The following is a 19938-nucleotide window of genomic DNA, read 5'->3' on the forward strand; positions in this document are numbered from 1 at the left end:
ACCTGCGCTCTAGAGCCTGCGAGCCACAACTACTGAAGCCCGCATGCCTAGAGCCCGTGCTCCGCAACAAGAGAAGCCACTGCAATGAGAAGCCCGCGCACCACAACGAAGAGTAGCCCCTGTTCGCCATAACTAGAGAAAGCCTGCATGCAGCAACAAAGACCCAACTCAGCCAAAAATAAATAAATAAATAAATAAATAAAAGAATCTGCCTGCCAATGTAGGGGACATGGGTCCGAGCCCTGGTCCGGGAAGATCCTCCATACCATGGAGCAACTAAGCCCATGCGCCACAACTACTGAGCCTGAGCTCTAGAGCACGTGAGCCACAACTACTGAAGCCCGTGCGCCTAGAGCCTGTGGTCCGGCAACAAGAGAAGCCACCGCAATGAGAAGCCTGCACACCGCAACGAAGAGTAGTCCCCGCTTGCCGCAACTAAAAGAAAGCCTGTGTGCAACAATGAAGACCCAATGCAGCCAAAATAAAAAATAAGTAAATAAATAAATTTATTAAAAAAAAATTCACCTTTTTCTTTGGTGACTTAAAAAGATAGACTTAAAAGATCTATGTTAATATTTAATTTTGTTTTCTTCTGATTTTTCCTTTTGAAAGAAATAGGACGGTAAGCAGCAGAGCTGTCTGATTCCAAGCCCAAGTTCATAATTGCTTTGCTCTACTGTCTTCCCATAAATTAATCTGGAAAGAATGGCCATGTTTATAACAATTAAGCTTTCCAATCAAGCAAACAGGATGACCGGAGGCACTTCTATCAAATGGGAACATACTTATAATGCAAACCCTTAGATTCTACCGATGTTCTGCAAGTATGCATGTCTAGATTTCCTGGTTACCCTGGCCTTGAATCAGAAATATCTGCCGACAGGGCCCCCGAGATCTCACTCCTGACTCAGGGCCCCGCAGCACCTACCCAATGCCCAGCACCTGAAGCCCACATCTCTTAGCATGGCCTTCAGTCTCCTTTCTCCCAGGCTCCCTCAACTCTCCAACCAGTTCCTTATTATTCTTGAAAAGGACTGTTTTAACAAAGTGAACTTCTTACTTTGCCTAGAACATTTTTGTTAATTCAAATCCACCAGCTCTACTACCTCCCTTCATTCCAGCTCTCACCTTGCTGCACACACAGGATGCTCACCCCATCATTTCACAAATACATGCTTAGCCACACCTTGTTCCTCAAGAGGCTGGTTCTTTCTTGGTCTCTTTGTTCCTGGCAAGTACAGTGCTTTAGTTTTCTGGTACTTAGACAATGGTTCTTTATTTTTTTAAATTTTACTTATTTATTTATTTATTATTTTATTTGGCTGTGTTGGGTCTTCATTGTTGCGCATGGGCTTTCTCTAGTTGCGTCGAGTGGGGGTTACTCTTCGTTGTGGTGCACGGGCTTCTCATTGTGGTAGCTTCCCTTGTTGCAGAGCACGGGCTCTAGGCGTGCGGGCTTCAGTAGTTGTGGCTCGCAGGCTCTAGAGCACAGGCTCAGTAGTTGTGGCGCACGGGCTTAGTTGCTCCGAGGCATGTGGGATCTTCCCGGACCAGGGATCGAACCCATGTCCCTTGCGTTGGCAGGTGGTTTCTTAACCACTGCACAACCAGGTAAGTCCTAGACTATGGTTCTTTACCTTTTCCTGGATGGGAACTTGATGGGAGCCATGGCCTCTCTCCATTACAAAAGACTTGGAATTCCATTTCAGGGCATGCACAGACCCCTTGAATCCATGGACCACCTTAGGTTAAGAACTTCTAAACCTGTCCTGTCCCATATGGTAGCCACTAGCCACAGGAGACTGTTTATTTTTAAGTGAAACAAAATTTAAAATTCTTCAGTCTACTAGCCATGAATCAAGTGTTCAAGAGCCACATGTGGCCAGTGGCTACCACACAGGCCAGTGCAGATATAGGACATCTCCTTCACCACAGAATGTTCTACGGCACGGTGCTGTTAATACAATCCAAACACAGAACATAGTGCAGCCATTAACAAGGACAAAGGAGATCTGTTGATACACACTCTCCATATCAATGAATTACACACACACACACACACACACACACAACTCTTGCATGTGCATGGAAAAACCTGACAGGTTTTTTTCCTATTACTTATTTCAGGTACTGGCTGAGAGAGGGAAATTTCCACTTCATTTTATACCCCTGGGTGTTTTAAACGTTTAGTTTTTATGATAACATCCTACACTGGTATATCTACATCCCCACCTGCCTGAACTAAGAGCTTGGCTTCTACTCCATGGCATGCAGAACGATGAAGAGAGCACAGGAGCGAGATTCCTATCCTCAGTTACCCCAAGGGTCAAGGCTCTGTCCCACCCCACCCAACAAGCACCACTATGAATGCTTACTTTCTCTGCAGTCCGGTTCCAGACAGTCACCGTGTGACCCATTTTTAGCAAGTTGGAGACGATGCCACTTCCCATGAGGCCAAGGCCCAAAAATCCTATCCTGAAAGAGAGAGAGACTGATCAGTTCAAGGTGGGGGGTGGGGTGGGGGAGGACAGGGTGAGATCCTGAATGCCACACAGGCTCCGCTTCCTCATAAACCTGGGGAGCCTCACCTCAGACCACCAGGAACACTGCTCTGTGGTGTGCTGACACCACCACTGCAGAGCCAGAGGTAGTGCAGGCAAAGTGTGCCTTTTCTTATTATGCCACTGTTCAAAAGTGTTCATAAGTTTAAACAGGCATTTTTAAATCCTCAACTGCCACTGCAAGAAGTATGACTCATACGGTTTATGGCAAATCTTCCAAATCATTTCCTTGTTGCTTTGATAGAAGGTCTGAGCTTACAATTCCATTACAGTGAGAAGGCAGACATTTATCTTCAGATCCTGCAACAGTTCCCGATCAGCCACCTCGAGTCCTAGGCCTTGAGATGCCAATTTAAAGCACCTTGGGATCCATGACAAGTAACAGGAGCAATAAGTGCGGAGCCATCCACCTTCCTCGACTGCAGGAGTCGGCATCCTGGTGCTCACCTCCCCTTCCAGCTCCACGCCCTGCACCACCTTTGCACTCCTCTTGCCGTCAGCAGGGACAGGGCTTGCCCCGCTTCTTCAAAGCCTCACCTGAGCTTTGGAACCAATCTTTTTCAGTGCATGGATTCTTCTCCTGAACCTCTTTCCCCCCGTTGCTGCTCTACCCTGGCCCATCCTTCTCTCCACCACACCTTCTAACTGCAGGCCCATCATGATCCTTCTGTGACTGAAGCACTCAGGTGGACAGTATGTTCGGCTTACCTTCACTTCCTACAGCTTGCTCCTTCCTACAACCCCTAGAACTTGGGGGCTATGAGCTGCTACATGCTTTTATAGATGATTTTACCTTGCCCAAATGTCTCTTCTTGGTTCTTGCACTTCTGTAACTCTCCTTGCATGAGACATGGCTAAACAATGCCTCTTTCTTCATTTAATTAATTAATTTTTTGGCCGCGTTGGGTCTTCGTTGCTGCACGCGGGCGTTCCCTAGTTGCTGCGAGCCAGGGCTACTCTTTGTTGCAGCGCGGGATTCTCATTGCGGTGGCTTCTCTTGGTGTGGAGCATGGGCTCTAGGTGCGTGGGCTTCAGTAGTTGCAGCACGTGGGCTTCAGTAGTTGCAGCACGTGGGCTTCAGTAGTTGCAGCACATGGGCTCAGTAGTTGCAGCACGTGGGCCCCAGAGGGCACGGGCTTCAATAGTTGCGGCACGTGGGCTCAGCAGTTGTGGCTCGCAGGCTCTAAGGCGCACGGGCTCAGTTGTTCCACAGCACGTGGGACCTTCCCGGACCAGGGCTCAAACCCGTGTCCCCTGCATTGGCAGGCGGATTCTTTTTTTTTTTTTTTTTTTTTTTTTAAAATTTATTTATTTATTTATTTATTTATGGCTGTGTTTGGGTCTTCGTTTCTGTGCGAGGGCTTTCTTTAGTTGCGGCGAGCGGGGGCCACTCTTCATCGCGGTGCGCGGGCCTCTCACTGTCGCGGCCTCTCTTGTCGCGGATTACAGGCTCCAGACGTGCAGGCTCAGTAGTTGTGGCTCACGGGCCTAGCTGCTCCGTGGCATGTGGGATCTTCCCAGACCAGGGCTCGAACCTGTGTCCCCTGCATTGGCAGGCAGATTCTCAACCACTGCGCCACCAGGGAAGCCCATGGCAGGCGGATTCTTAACCACTGCGCCACCAGGGAAGCCCTCTTTCATTTATTACCTCATTTTCTTGTTTTCAGCTTGTGTTTCTCTCAGCTCTAGGATCCTCTGCAGCTTCTCCACTTTGACTTGTCTTATCCTTTCAGTATTTTCAGTCTCCTGGAAGTCATATCTGCAGCCACCTTTGCAAATTGGCTCAGAGGTTCCCCTATCCTTGCTGGAATATGCACTCTCATACTCTCTCCCAGCCTGCTCTAAGTCATTTGAATCAAATGCTGAAAATGGAACCCACCACCTTCCTCACCAAATGGCACCCTTGACCACTAAGTTTCAAGCCAAAGCTTAAAAACAAGGAGGTATCTTTTGTCATTCACAGCTATCTGGGTAGTACAAGTTTTCCCTATGATTCTAAATCATGACAGACTAATTCTCTTTCCTTTTCTTGGTGTTCCAGGACACCGAGAAGACCTGGGGATAAAGTTTATGCATTTTAAACACAGCAGCTGACAGCCCCTCATGGTGTCCTTGAGGCAAGATGAACAATGTGGACCAGGTGGACTGGGTACGATGCAGCTGGTCGGCTCTGCAGTTGGCTTTACACTCATGTTAACAAAGGGTTTGACGGATGGGAGAAAACACTGGACTCTGTCCTTGGCCTAGAGCTGGATTTTTTTAAAAAGCCAACAAAATCCTCATTAATTTAATGGGCAATACCCATTCCTCTTTTTATTAGCATATAACATGCCTCTAGCTCCTTCATTCCACTACAGAAGTTCACTAAATATAATTGACAGAACAAGTGACTTCAACAGTACAAAAAGTGATGAATAATGTAAAAGACACTGTTTTCAGTCTGAGAAAGAACCCTACAGAAGACTCAGATGGGAGATTCAGACTTAGCTACGTACTTCAAGAGAATGCTCCTTCTTCAAGAACCCTTTCCATCAACAAAACTGGCTGTGAGAATCGAGGGAAAGGCGAGTGTGGATGCAAGCTAAGGCCTGGGGACCACAGTCAAGCCCCCCACCTGTCTGGCTGGGGCGGAGGGCAGCAGGCAGGTGCGCAGGACAGACAGGGAGGCGACAGCAGGGAGAGCCAGGGAAGGCAGGACAACGCGCTGCCTTCATCTTTTGCCCCCACCAGGACCAAGGACAGTGGTTCTGAGAGTGTGGTCTCCTGATGAGCACCAGCAGCTATCTGGGAATCTGTCCACCCCAGACCTACTGATCAAGAAACCCTAGGGGTGGAGTCAAGCAATCGGTGCTTTACGAGCGGCCTTCCAGGTGATTCTTTTTTTTTTTTTAAAGTTAGCTGTTTTATTTATTTATTTTTTTGGCCATGCTGCAAGGCTTGTGGGATCTTACTTCCCCTACTAGGGATCAAACCTGGGCCCTTGGCAGTGAGAGCTCGGAGTCCTAACCACTGGACCGCCAGGGAATTCCCCAAGGTGATTCTGAGGCACAGGAAAGTCTGAGAAGCACTGATCCAAGTGTTCCCTGCTTGGAGACTCACCAGTGAGCACGAAGCCAAATCCACAGTACATTTATAGGGCAGCTTCTGTCTCCCACAAGTCAAATTACTCCTAGGCAAGTCGTAAGAATTACAACTTTCCCTTTCTCTTTCCATTTAGTCCCAGCAACGGTTGGGACACAACCCTTAACAAGCCACCTTGAGGTCACCCTCTGGCCCCAGCAGAACCAGAGGCACAGGAAGCCTCTTCATCAAAGGTCCTACTTTTTGTCTGTGGGTGTGATGCTGCCATTCACAGCCGTGCTGTCTGCTGCCTGGATGGAGGTGGACCCAGTCTCCTAGGGGAAGGAAGCACAAGTCGTCAGGTCAGCCTGTCCATGTGAGGCCCTGATGAAAATAAAAATGAGGAGGCATGGAACCTACGTACCTCTTCACATATTTTCAATTTCTTTGTGATTGCCTGGTAACAGACAGCTGGCTAATAAAGAAGAAGTGAGAAAACCACTTATTAAACTGAACATTTAACCAGTCTTCATTATGATTTCCCTATTAAGGTTAGGTCCAAAGCGGGAAGTTAACATCAAAAACTTATTTGGGGAAAAAAACAAAAACAAAAACTTATTTGGTTTCCAACCTTACTGAATTCCAAACCACACATGAAAAGTTAACTTGCATCACTTCATTCAGCTCTCACGCAGCTCTACAAGATGCTTTTGCTGATCATGACGTTGAAAATCAGAGGTGTTAAGTCATGTGCCCAGAATTACAGACCTGGTCAGTATAACTGGGCCTGGAATACAGATCTGTCCAACTCCAAGGCCACATACCATCAGCAGATCCTATCAGGGCTCAGCCTAACCGATAGCCCTGTAGACACTTGGGGAAACTCCCCCCACACTCTCAGGGCTCATGGAGACTGCCTTCATCCAGCAGCACTGGCTACCTTGTGCGTGGTCGACAGCTCCTGAGGTTTCATTTCCATCCTAGACTCTGAAGGCAACCGCAAATGTCTCAACCACACAGCCACTAAGTTTTAAAAGCTTTTTTGGGTTCATTTTTAATCTTAACAGTGCCTGATTCACGAGTGGTCCTCTATGTAACTTTTAAACTTAACTAGTTGCTCTGGGCAGCAGTACAGGTAGAGTCTAACTTTTCAGACTAGGGTGAGGTTCCAAAGGAGCAGGACTCTCCCCTCAGGCCAGCTCCTGACCAAGGATGAAGAACCTCAAAGAACAACTTACCTTCTCGGTTTGGCTGAGCAGGAAGTGATGGAAATGAGGGTCTGCATCTTTAACAGGCTGAAACCAGAAAATGACTTAATAAAACAAGTTATCTTCCAACAAAGGTCACCTCCTTCTACCTGATAACCAGCTTCTCCTCTGGCTGAAACACCTCTGGGAGCTGGGCTCATTCTTACAACTGCCTGGAAACTCTTCTCCCATTGCTGGTCTAAGCCTTTCATAAACGATGCCCATTCTACCTGGAGGAAAACTGGTTTCAAGTGGAAAAGAATGAACGTTTCTGCCAGGTTGGTGGATAAGTTTCAAGTGGAAAAGAATGAACGTTTCTGCCAGGTTGGTGGATAAGTTATTCCCAAACACTGGAATAATATTTAAAAAGCATACTATTTTTTAAATCCATCATTCACCAGTCACTTTGGATGACCCAGCAGACCAAACCAAATTCTCAGACTTTTCTGATCTTAGGATTTTGGCCCACTTGTGCCTGGTGCCAGACCCTTGAGTGTCTTGACTCACTGAGGATCAGTATTAACAGAAATGAGGAGACAACAACTGCAGGACTGTCAAGGGCTTTTCCTAAGTAGGCCCAGCAACAGGGGGACAGTGCATCCACCCCAAGGATAAGGTAGTGTGCAGCTACCAAACATCAAAGCTGTATATACAGTGAAAGGGTGTTTATAAAGTACTAAGTGGAAAAAATCTGCAGAATGATCCCACTTTTGTGAAAACCAACACTACTCCCGAAAGTAAAAACTGTAACATGGGTATGTGATTATATAAATGATGGTTAAGTGGGTGCGCCAAAGGGTTTGGAGTGAGTTACATCAAGCTTAACAGTCAGGATGCCCCAGGGTGGAGACCTGTGCTTTTTAACTCATTCACTTCTGTACTGTTTGGCAATTAAAAAAAAAAAAAAAAGCCTCATACACAAGAAAAGTGGGGGAAAGGAAAAGCACATCACACAGTCAGGCCAGGAAACCAGCTCCGAGGCTGGGCTTTTCCTGGCCCACGGGAGAGGTTATTACCTCGCTCACGGTTGGCTGCCATTTAAACGCGGCCATGGGTCCGGCCATCATCCCCTTCACAGTACTAGACTCGGGGATGGTGAGGTCCTACAGAGGGAAAGGCAGATGGTCAAAGCGCTGTGGCGCCTCAGGAGCAGGTGTCTTCCCGCCTAACGTGGGGAGCACCTCTTCACTGTTTTGCTCCCTTGAGTCACACTCCACCCCGAACCAGCCCTGCCGGCTCCACGGTCTCCCCAGGCACGGCTCTGATGACTGTCCATCGGGAGAAACAGGGCAAGTTCTTGTCAACACAGAGGGAGCCTTTCTTCTTCTCTGTTCTGGAAGTAACAAATGTGTTCCTGTGCCAAAATTTCATAAGGATGGAGGTAACGGGAAAGCCCAATTGTGGTCTGTAGTGTGGTCAGCAGGTCACAGAGAAAATTCCTTATGGCAAATAATGAACATTAAGACAACAGTACTGGCTTCAGAAGGAATCCACCATATCTCAAAAAAAACTAAGAAAGCCACATAGAGCAGTGAGGAGATCTGCCCAACTTTTTACAGCTGCTAAGTGACAAAGCCAGAATTAGAACCCAGGATGATCAGGAGCCAGGAGCCTGCTCTCTCCCCAGACAGAAGGTAGGAACCATTTGGGTGGGGGAGTCAAGAGCTCAGTGGGGCATGTTGAGATCTCCACTAGACAGCCGAGGGGAAATGCAAGGAGGGCCACCGAGGCTGGAAGACAGCAAACGGGGAGAGGGACATGAGGTCAAATCTGTGGTGGAGAGGCAAGAGCAGATCAGCTGTAGAGCTTTATCCCTAGACACCTGGCCCGCAGTGGAGACGCTCAAAAAAAAAAAAAAAAAAAAAAAAAGAGGCCCAGTGCAGTACTGTCTCAGAGAAGTTTCTGTCATGACGGACACGTTCTGACTCCACTGTATCTAGTGCAGTAGCCACAAGTCACATGTCATTATGGAGCACCTGCTAGTGTGACTAAGAAACTGGATTTTAATTTGGGTTTAATGTACATTAATTTAAATGTCAATGGTCACCAGCCTAGTGACTGGTCTAAGGCCACAACAACAGAAGGGAGCAAGGCGAGAACACAGCTCTCTGTCCAGTACTGACCAAAGGCCTCGACTCCTGGCTCCTTGCTCTCTGCACAAGTCTGGATCTTAGGAGAGCCACGGACAGTTCTGTCCTGTCCGGATGGTTCGTGCCCAGAGTTGCAGTTCTCAGCTCAGGACTCAGAAATAAGAGCCCCAGAGAGAGGGTGAGTGTGCACCCGTCACACGGCTCCCACACAGAGTCTAGACACAAACCCAGCCTTCGCCTTCCCGCACATAATCGACACCCCTGCCATCAAGGTCAGGCTTTTCAGTTAATCCTCATGGGACAGAAAATTATGGCCCAGAACGGCAATCATCTGGGGCTCTGCCCAGTTATAAGCTAGGCTACTGTGCTGTTCCAGAGAGGAGCTCGCCAGCCAAATGACAATTACTATAGCAACACACACTCTTTTGTGAGGAGTCCCTACAAGTAAGCCTGGCAGCAGCCCCTGGGGTTGCACTAAAACAACCACACTCTCACTGCACAACGGGCTACTGCTAAAAAATAATCAATGTACAATGTTCATCAAATGTATAGTGTCGCAGGCACTAAGTACTTGGCTTGTGTTACTCATTTAATTCTTAAACCTAAGAGGCTTTATTATTTTCAATGACCAGACAAGGAAACTGAGGCAAAGGTAGTTGGCCAAGGTTGCACAGCTGTAACAAGCCACGGAGTCATGATTCAAACTCTAGGTCCTCCTCCTAACCTCTCCTTTATACTTCCCTTTATCCAAAAAGAAGTTGTTTCTCTCCAGGGCGAGCACAGGAGTTGGTGAGATCCATGGCTTAAGATACCAGACAGCATGAATTTGGAGAACAGTATAAAACCTGATAGCCCAGACTTCTGTGGGTCCCCAGGAAATGAATTCAATTGGATCAAATCAGATCATACCCCCTGAAAAATTCTTCACGCACTGCTCCTGGCAATTTCTAAACTTTTTCCACCTTTGGCTGGAGGTTCCCTGCACTCATGGTCACCCGGGCTGTCCCCACCGCTACAGTTGCTCTCATCTACTCTCTGTCTTAGGTCATCTAACAGCGAGAAGGACCTTCTCTAACGCAGAGATTGCACAGTGGCAGCTGACAGGCTGAATCTAGTCCAGAGAGATGTTCCTTTGGACCTAAAAGTGTTTTAAAAATTTGAGTTAGCTTCTAACATTTAAAACTGGAACATTTCACTTAAAAAAAAAAAATCTGTATTTCCAGCTTCTCTTGAGAAAAACCAGACGATTTGGCAAAAGTTGGCTGTAACCCTGAGGAGGGGGGCCCTTGGCCTCCCCAGACAGCAGCCGCTGCCACCCCTAATGCTCTCGGCCCAACCTCCTGCTTGAGCACTCTCTCCCTTCCCTGCCTGGTCTCACTGGTGTCTGAACTTGCAGCAAGTTTTGATCTGACATTCAGCGTTTCATCACAGCCTCATCACCCGTCTGTGCCAGCCATCTGGCTTCTAACCCCTTGATCCTGCTCTAACAATCTTCCCCTGTGTTTTGACAGACTACCCTCTTCACCTCAAATTCTCCTCCCTTGGCTTCTAAGACTCATACACAAATCTTTTTGGGAAGAAGGTGAGAGGTATATTATTTCTGCTTTACTTTACTTTGCCGGCTCTGCCCACTTCTTCCAACCCTGAGCTATGTGCATTCTCTCTGCAAAGCCAACTTGTGCCCTTCACTCTTCTCTCTCCTTGCTTCCCCCGAAGACAATCCCTATCTGGTCTCATGGATCCAACGTCCTCTCTAGATATTCGCTCCTCCACATCTACATTTCCATCCTATGTTATTGGAAGCCTCCCTGGCAGTCCAGACATCACTCCAAATGCATCACACTCAAAACAGAACTGGTCCTCTTGCCCCGTAAGCCAGCTCCTCTCCTTACTCCTCTGCTCAGAAAAAAGGCATCATCATTTCCCCAGGCACAGACTTGAAATCATCTCCCTTCCTTTTTTTTCCATCATCCCCTATATGTAACCAGTTACCAAATCTTATGAACTCTTCCTCTGAAGTGCCTCTCACACAGTTCCTTTCAATATTTGCTATCCCACCCACCACCCACCCCCGCCAAGGAAAGCTCCTTATGAACGCACACCTGAAGTTACCCTTCTCGTTGGCTTTGAGCCTTTCTTCTCTGCCCGCCATGATCCCTAACACACAGCTGGGCGCACACTGCCACCTCCACATTCAGCTCAAACACCTTCACGGCCCCCTACTGACTCCATGATAGTATAACACTGCTTAAGTAGACCTCAAGGCTCTTCACAATCGGGTGACAACCTATCTTTACCTGTCAGCTCTTCTACCAGTACTGAGACTCTGCATGCCAACATCTAGCCCAGGTGGGCTGTGCCCTTCATGTATGGAAGGCCTTCCCTTCTTTCCTGCTCAGCCCTTTCCAGTGCCAGCCCTTGCACGCTGGCTCAGGTGGACTCTTCTCCTCCCTCGACCATCTGGTCCACCCGTGCATCCAGGCCGTGCCCCTCCCCTGGTCTGCAGAATTCTTTAGGGCAGCACATAGCAGAGGACTCTATGTCCATTCAGGGAGCTGAAGCATACCGTAGAGCTCAGCTCTCCGGTATACAAAAGAAAGTCACTAACCCCAGAAGCTACAGAGATAAAACAAACCTTCTCATCCTTTGGGGGCCGACCCCGCTTCCGGGGACTTTGCTCTTGGGCTCTTTTCAGAGGGGACTTGGAGCCTCTCTCTGAAGAGCCTGAAGACACCCTCTTCTTTCCTTCTCCCATGTTCTTCTTCACCTTCCCTTCAGACAGGCTAAGCTTGCGCTTCTCATCACCTGAGTTTGGCCTACTTCTCTCCTCACTGGAATTACGCCGATTCTTGTCATCAGCAGAACTGTGGGATGATGTCTGAAAGTTTAATAATAATAATGATAACCACCACAACAGCCGCCACCATCACTACCACGATTTACAGGAGCCACACCCTGTGATAAGTGCTTTATGTGTGTTATCCACACAACAACCCTATGAAGTAGGCTCTGCTGTCAACTCCACTTATATTTGCGGAAGTGGATTGAAAAAGAAATTCAAGTCACTTGCCCACAGTCCCCAAACTGGATTTACATCCAGGGAGTGGATATAGCCCAGAGGCCGTGCTCCTAATCTCCATGCTATAAAAGGGAGAAGGCCTGTGCTATACTCAAAAGCTGAGATACTTCTCCTGGGTCCAAGAGACTTTCCTAAGAGCAACAATCTATTCCAGAAAGGTCAGCCACATGCGTGGAGTTTCAAGTTGATTAGCAAAACGCTGATACCTTAGAATTGAAGTAGCTCTCTCTCCACTGGCATTGCATTAAGAATAGTTTCGGGTTCGGGCGATATTTAATCTGTCAGTTACTATGCAAAAATAACTAGTCTGGAGTCGGCATAAAGTGAGAATTGTGGAGCCTCTCACCTGGTCTTTCCCTTTGGCTCTCCTGAGGAACTCTTCTACGGCATCCACAGCTTGCTGGAATCGTTTCCCCTTGTTAATCTTTATCATTTCCTCCTTATGTGCATGATATGGCTTGAGCTGTTCCACTTTGATCCAGGCACTGGCAGAAAACATCGAGAAAGGATATGATCCACACTGCCTATGCCCAAAAGTATCAAAGACCTCCCCCCAGCAGAATGCAAACACCTGTTTGGTTTAACTGGACTTTGAAACAGGCCTGCTATTTTTTTTCAAAACATGCTATTGACCACCCCAACCTCTTGAGCCTAAAAGTATGTTTTCTTGAAACAAGTCAAACCACCACCACCAAAATCAGCATCCTCCAAATAAAATCACTGCACTGCAGGTTATTTCCACTCTTATTCACCAGCCTTCCACACTGAAACACACACACTCTGCCACTAGCTCAGGGCAGAGGAAACCTGTAGATGTGCTCCCATTCTCACTACACAGTACAAATGGCCCCACGTGGATCCCAGGGAATCAGGGCTCTTGGAAGCGTTATCAACCACGGCAGCATCACTGTCCGTCAAGAGCCTGAGCCAGAATGATAACCTGTCAATCCACTGAGAACGTGGGATGCTACGAGGGCTAAAGAAAGGCAACATCTTCAAAAATCTGCTGCTTCTACAAATGTTTGCAGCCTTGGAGCCTATATTTGTTCATAAATGATTGCACCAGGGCTACTAAACCACACAAAACTTGTGACACATTGGAACAAGGGCAGTAGTCACAAAAGCAGGCTTTTAAAAACAAGATTCTACTTGAGATTAAAGGAAGGGGAACATACTCTTCCGATTTTTAATTCCTACCACCAATGCAAAACACATGAAAATGAAAAAAGCCATCAACTCTGGAATAACTGGCCTACCACACTAACCTGCATAAATCTGCCCCAGCTGGCTTTTGTGGTTTCCCTAAATGACATTCAGTTTCCAGAACACCAGTAATAATGGAGAGAATTTTATAGGCTTGGCAAGGTAAGAGTTGATTTACATATTTTACCATGTAATACTCAGAGGTTTCATAGCATAACCTTCAGAAAAAGTGGGTCAAGTCAAGGATATAGAAACTGGGCTATCACACTAACTTAGGATTCTTTCCTTTAGAGAAAGCTAGAGAATATTCACTAATAACAGTAAAAGTGCTAACCTCTGCACATAAAAATAGAGCTACCAACCCAGCAACAGCCACCTGTGCTTTGAGTGGTTGTGCTAATGCCTGTGATGATGGGTCTGCACAAGCACAATCTCTGGAACCATCAGTCTGCAAACTAGGACTAGGCATGTTATCTATGAGTAAACAAGACTAGAGAGAATGAAACAGTGAACGGGCACTCAGACGCTGGTCTTATTGCACAGAGCTCCAATGAGATGAAGTAAGCAGGTACCTTCCTAGTGACCAACTCATCTTGAGGTTTGAAATTGGACACAACAGACCCAATGGGTCTGATCTACAAGGAGGAAAAATAGAATTAAATTTTGACCCCACATTATTTAGCAAGTGCGTTTGTAGCATTTCTAAGGACAAACCACCAGAGCAATCAGAAGAAAAGCCAGACACACCCTGAAAAGCAAGTCAAACTTTCAGATTAAATGGCAGCTCTAAGGTGACACAAGTATCAGTGATGAAGCTTAAAGTCCCACAGTCCTCAGGAGAAGCCTCAACCCTCTCCGAGCTTCAGGTCAGAAGCTGAGACCTGCCCAAGTTCCTAGCATAAGAAAGACTGGGTGGTTTTCAATGAGTCCCTTGAGATGGGACAAGAGACTCTAAGAACCCCTAACTCCCTCTTCCTCAACCCCCTCACTTGAACCTCTGATTCAAGTGGAAAGGTGAGAACATCTGTGGAGGAAGCACTAATAAATCCATGCCTATCTGTTAGTTGAAGCATTTTAAGTGCATTACTGACTTCTGCCAGGAGAACAGTATAGTCAAAATTCACTCATCCTAAATAAAGACTGGCATTTGAGATACTAAAATTTTCCTCTTATGACCATCTTTGAAAAGTGAAAATAGTTTGCTAAAAGAACTGACAGTATAAATAGGACTTCAATAGGATAAATGCAAGAAATGTTAATCTACTTAAGAAATCAACCTCTTGTTGGAGAAACATCCTGTCACGTCAGAAAAACAGTAAATAAAAAGCCAGAAAAAAAAAAAAAAAAAAAAGCCAGCCCACTGGAGCCCTAGGAAGATTATCTCTTGAAAGCAAGATGAATTGAAATTCACTCTGGCCATCTCAATAATTTTCTCTCTGAAGGCTATATTGCAAAACTCTCTCTCCTTAAAAAGGGCAAGCTTGAATTTCAGCTGGAGCTTCAATAAGCCCCACTCTCCATCCACTGAGGCCCATCAGGTGGGGCCTGGCATGCAACTGGTGCTCAATAATCACCTAGTAAATGACACCTTCTAGGCACGTTCAGGGGGGCTGGATTGCCGACCTCTGGGTTAAATAATGTATGGTTGCAGAGGCTTTTTGTAGTTGTTGCTGTTGTTTGTATGTTTTTAAAATGACTGTTCTGTTTCTTTGCTTGATATAAGCTGTAACTTGTGATTTCCCTCTTAATGAGCTCCCAATGCCTAGGTGGAGCTGTACCTTTTCCAACCAATTTGCTGTGGGCTGGGAAGTCAAAAAAATCAGGCTTAGTCAAGTTGTGTCTAACCAACCAGCTTTGCTTCTATATACAAAGAAGTTAATTACACGTTGTTTGTAGAAGTAAATGCCCGAAAACAAGCTAACTGGCAATCAGTGAGATCATTACAAAGAATGAAATGGAAGGTCCCTTAAGATACTTGGCTAAGTGGAAAACAGCAAGATACACAACAGTGTGTGTAGTATGCAAGCACTTGTGTAAAGACGAGGAAAAAGGAACATGTAACTTCCTGATGATGTGCAGTGTCTCTGGAGGGACTCGCCATAAGAAACTAGTATAATTGGATGCCTATGGGCCAGAAACTGGCTGTCTGAGGGATGAGGATGAATGGAATTGTTTCAACGGTTTACAGCTTGATTTGCGGGGAAACCATGAATATCTATTACTCCTAAAAAACAACGTATCAATGATAAAGGCCTCTGCTGTAGCACATGGGCTACTCTGACTGCCCAGAGGGTTCTCCCCCATGACTTCCTTGTGTAGGTCTGCTCAGGTGGGTAGCTACTGCCTGGCTGCCTGTGTAACAGCACCTGTAACACGGCCAAGAGCAGCAAACTTACCCTGGTATTCTGATACACCTCCTACAAATGCCTTCCATTTGAGAATATAAAACTTCCACTAAGCCACCTTCCGATCATACACTCAAAATAAATTTTAAAATTTCACATTTTCAAACACTTCCATAATTCTGACCTGCCTTCCCCTTAAATTAAAACTAAACTATGATATCATAGTAAGGAAGCCAGTCTATGAACAATCTCAGGCACCCTCGTCTATGTGTCTCAGACTTCACAGCAACAATAACCTGGGCGGGAGAGAGAGAGTACACACACGCAAGCACAGCCCACAGGTGAGAACAAGGATGAGGTCAGAGATGTGTGTTCACCTCTCCATCTGGATTTGGTGAGTACCGTAGTACTTAATAAATAATTTCTATGCTTGCCCCCTCCCCGCTTAAACCAATGAAAGAGGTTGAGGATTACTGAGGTGTTACAGGTCCAAGTCTAAGCTATTCAGAAATCAAGACACCCAAAAAAATGCAAATCAAAAAACAAAACAACCAAAAAAGCCACAAAACAAATAACTAACAATTTCAGTTAATTTCAAGCAACTGATTATCATACAGACATCAACAAAGACTTGCAGGGATTTCCCTGGTGGCGCAGTGGTTAAGAATCCGCCTGCCGGGCTTCCCTGGTGGCGCACTGGTTGAGAGTCTGCCTGCCAATGCAGGTGACACGGGTTCGAGCCCTGGTCCGAGAAGATCTCACATGCCGCGGAGCAACTAAGCCCGTGTGCCACAACTACTGAGCCTGCGTGCTGCAACTACTGAAGCCCGTGCGCCTAGAGCCTGTGCTCTGCAACGAGAAGCCACAGCAATAAGCCCACTTGCCACAACTAGAGAAAGCCCATGTGCAGCAATGAAGACCCAACGCAGCCAAAATAAATTAAAAAAAAAAAAGTTAAAAAAACCCCCCAAAAAACAAAGACTAGCAGAGAAAATAGATTTAGAAGATTTTTGTTTCCAAAACTTGAAAACATTCCCAAATGCTGGATAAGGCTCTCAAGCTGCACTGCCAACACCAACATGGCCAGCCACTTCTTTTCATGCATGACACCTATTCCTGGGGTCCACTGCCTCAGCCACGAAGGGAGTCACCGGTAGGACAGGAGCTGCTGTTGGCACTGGGAGGGGAGAATCTGCTCAGAGCTCTCTAGGATAACTACTGTTCAGCTCTGGCAGAGGGACACTGCTGGCTCACTCCAAATACTGGAGCAGTGGGCTCTCACTATCTGCTTGGCTCAATTCTCCAACCATTGCATGTGTTGGATGCAGGGAAAGTGGGTCAATCAGGTGCCAGGTGAAAAGAAAAGGGGATGCTCAGATGGTTCCAATCTGCTGTGCTTCTAATTATGAGCCACAAACTTTTCTAGAAGTTACGTCATTATTATTTAAAAAAATTTTTTGGCCGCACCTCGAGGCTTGTGGGATCTTAGGTCCCCGACCAGGGACTGAACCCGGGCCCTCGGCAGTGAGAGCGAGGAGTCCTAACCACTGGACCGCCAGGGCATTCCCTCTAGAAGTTACTTTAGCACTCACTCAGACACCTCACAACCAGGCTGTCCCACCTTATATCTAGCTTGATGTAAAAAGTACCTCAGGCTGGGACCTTGGACATCTTATCACTTAAATCCTTATGTTTCCTGACTCTTAGTTTCTACATCTGTTGAAAAATAAGAACCAGAAAAACTACGTTTCCTGAAAGAGCTATTGTGAGGATCAGATGCAAAGACTGCTATAGAAACTCTTGTTTGGGATTTACCCATTGTTTGCCCACGGTATTCTTTGAACTGGTTTGTTTCTGGTGGTTTTTTGAGCACCTGCAAACTAAATGAACTCCCTCCATTCTGCCATTCACAGCCACTGATGAAACTTTTAAACCCTGAGCTCAGTTTCTTCTCTGATGAGCAGCCACCTGTTCGAAGTGGGCCATCATGTGCCTGAGACTTAATCTTTGGTTGTGGTCATGTGGTGGAGTTGGCAAAATTACACTGAAGTTATTTTCCCCTCTGAATTTTTGCAAAATAGAAATGGACTGTGGGCAGTTCCCACGTAGCCACCTAGGCTCAGCTGAATCCAGCCATTTTATATTAAGTCCTTCCCCTCACAGGGGAGGCTGGTTGGGAAGGTCTATTCCTCGCTTCCTTTTTGTGAGGGGGAGCAAAGTCAGGAACGAACTATGTTGCCATCCAGGTGACATCACCCCTGGCCCTCTCTTCCTGGTTCCCTCTTCCAGTGGGAAGTCAACATAATTTGCTAGATGTTTTGGAAGAGGAAGAGAGAAAAATCAGGTTTCTAAAAGACTGAAATCACCATTGATCTTAAGAAGCTGCCCTTTTTACTCTTTAATAAAAGTCCCTGCTTAACATAAAAAAATCACATCTCTCTCTGTATTTTAAGCATGTCAGTTTTGAAACTGAACATCCCTGACTGAATCCTATGTTCCTCAGGAATACAAGAACAGCCTCACTGGGTCAGAACATGTCCACCGAGGTCAGGGCCCAGTGACCAACGGAGCCCCTAGAACGTGCCAGGAGCACACGACCCTCTCCCTGGCATCAAGCATTAAAGGTGAGGTAGAGTCCAGCCTCTGCTGTAGCCACTTACAGCTCTGCCCATAGAAAGTCATTCTCATCCCTAAAAAATCCACTTGCATTTCCTGTCTAAACCACGTCTCACACAGTTCTCCTTATATATGTCCTAAACACAGTCACACAACATTTATTCTACTCACAGTGCCCCTTGTCAAAACACCTGAGGATTTATGAACAAGTCAGTGTTTATCTCTTTAAGGCCGCTCATTATTTCACCAGTTCTGATGGTGTTTTTTTCTCGGTCTTCGCTTTTTCACATTAAAGAGTCCTCTCTTTCACCTGATTCAGTCCCCTTTCCCGATGCTGACTAGTTCCAACAGATCCCATTAGGATGATAGATTAGACAGCACATAGTACTCCTGGTGAGGCACGATACAGTTTTTACATAAAGGTGGAACGATGTAAAAATAAGAAAAAAGAGTAACAAGGAAAAAACAAAACCAACCAAACAAAAAAAGGTGGAACAATGTACTGTTTTGTGTTCAAAGCCTTTATGGTCAAAAGAACAGACCTGGCTGACATCCTTAGGAATCTCCAACTCCCAGATGCCTTTCTTTTCAAACACAGATCCTTCCCACTCTGCCCTACCATGGGCAGGGTCCGTCTGTCTCTCTCTCTCTCTCTCTCTCTCTCTCTCTCTCGCACATTTTCCTTAAAGCCACCTGCTTCTTATCAGCTTTCTTCTTTCGTAACAGATCTATACCCCGACCTGATGTTTGTCGAACACCTGCTCTTGCCAACCAATATTATGAGTAAGTGATGCTACTTCTTCATAACTACAAGGTAGGGGGTGTTATCCCCACATGTGGATGAGGACACAGAGTCTTAGAAAAGTGAAGCAGCCCAAATCACAGAGCACGCAAAAGTGGTATCTGAATATACATTAGGCTGGTAACAAGCCAGAGCTCTTTCCCCAAAGTAATTCGCTGCTACCAAACAATCTGGAGATTTTGCCTTCAGTTAATACAAAGATTCTAAATAAAATCTGCCTAACACTGATCACTAAGAACCCTTCTCCCTTTAGAGACATACTGCAGATCCTTACCCTTTGTTTCCTTTCATGAAGGCAACTGCTTAGCCACAAAAAGTTAACATGTTAGTTCCCTGGTAGCTTAATTTTTAAATGGTTTTTTACGAACACTATCAAGGAGGTTTAGAAGACTAAAGATATTATATCTAGCCACTGCTGTGTATCCACTTGCTTACGAATCTCCTCAAAGAACTTTAGTTAGAAATCACATCATCACCACCACCAACACGTTATTTTTGTGTCCAGGAAACTCATCCTTTTCACTGGCTTCAAAGGTTTGCCTGGTTGAGTGCTTGAGTGCTGAGATTCCCTCAGCTCCAATTTCCTGTGTCCTATTTGTAGTATTTCGTATACATAGGGACGACAGTTTATTCTTCTAGCCTTCCAGCATTTAAAAAATTATCATAAAAACACAATAGCTTTCAGGTCTCCTGTAAGCTGATTAACTCCCCACTTTCTATGAGGTCCCATATGTTTCAGACTTGTGTACTTCTTCATTTAGCTAACCAAGCTGGGCCAACCACGTTGCCCCTGTTCTCCCCAAGCACAAGTTCTTTAACTCACACAGGAAGGCTCTCTCTGTCCACAAATCCAACTTAACTCCCAGTGGTTTACAGTAGCCCCACCGCCTGGAATGCCTTTACTATTCTTGCCTGTCCAAATTCTAGCCATCCTC

General features: G+C 46.1%; 1 protein-coding gene across 6 annotated transcripts in view; it reads right to left on the reverse strand.

The window, feature by feature from the left end:
- Positions 1–19938, reverse strand: part of GLYR1 (glyoxylate reductase 1 homolog) — a 36497-nt gene that overhangs the window by 11405 nt on the left and 5154 nt on the right. For 4 of the 6 annotated variants that reach the window (XM_068565588.1, XM_068565589.1, XM_068565586.1 and 1 more), the window contains exons 4-10: positions 12384–12522; positions 11594–11836; positions 7885–7971; positions 6860–6916; positions 6046–6096; positions 5883–5956; positions 2376–2475 (exon numbers count right to left, since the gene is read on the reverse strand). In XM_068565588.1, the coding sequence (XP_068421689.1) occupies positions 2376–2475; positions 5883–5956; positions 6046–6096; positions 6860–6916; positions 7885–7971; positions 11594–11836; positions 12384–12522 (751 nt within the window). The remainder of the gene's footprint in view (positions 1–2375; positions 2476–5882; positions 5957–6045; positions 6097–6859; positions 6917–7884; positions 7972–11593; positions 11837–12383; positions 12523–19938) is intronic. The other 2 variants (XM_068565591.1, XM_068565590.1) reach the window with 1 other exon arrangement.

Source organism: Eschrichtius robustus, chromosome 16 (assembly GCF_028021215.1).
Source record: "Eschrichtius robustus isolate mEscRob2 chromosome 16, mEscRob2.pri, whole genome shotgun sequence".
In the NCBI taxonomy this organism is placed as follows: domain Eukaryota; kingdom Metazoa; phylum Chordata; class Mammalia; order Artiodactyla; family Eschrichtiidae; genus Eschrichtius; species Eschrichtius robustus.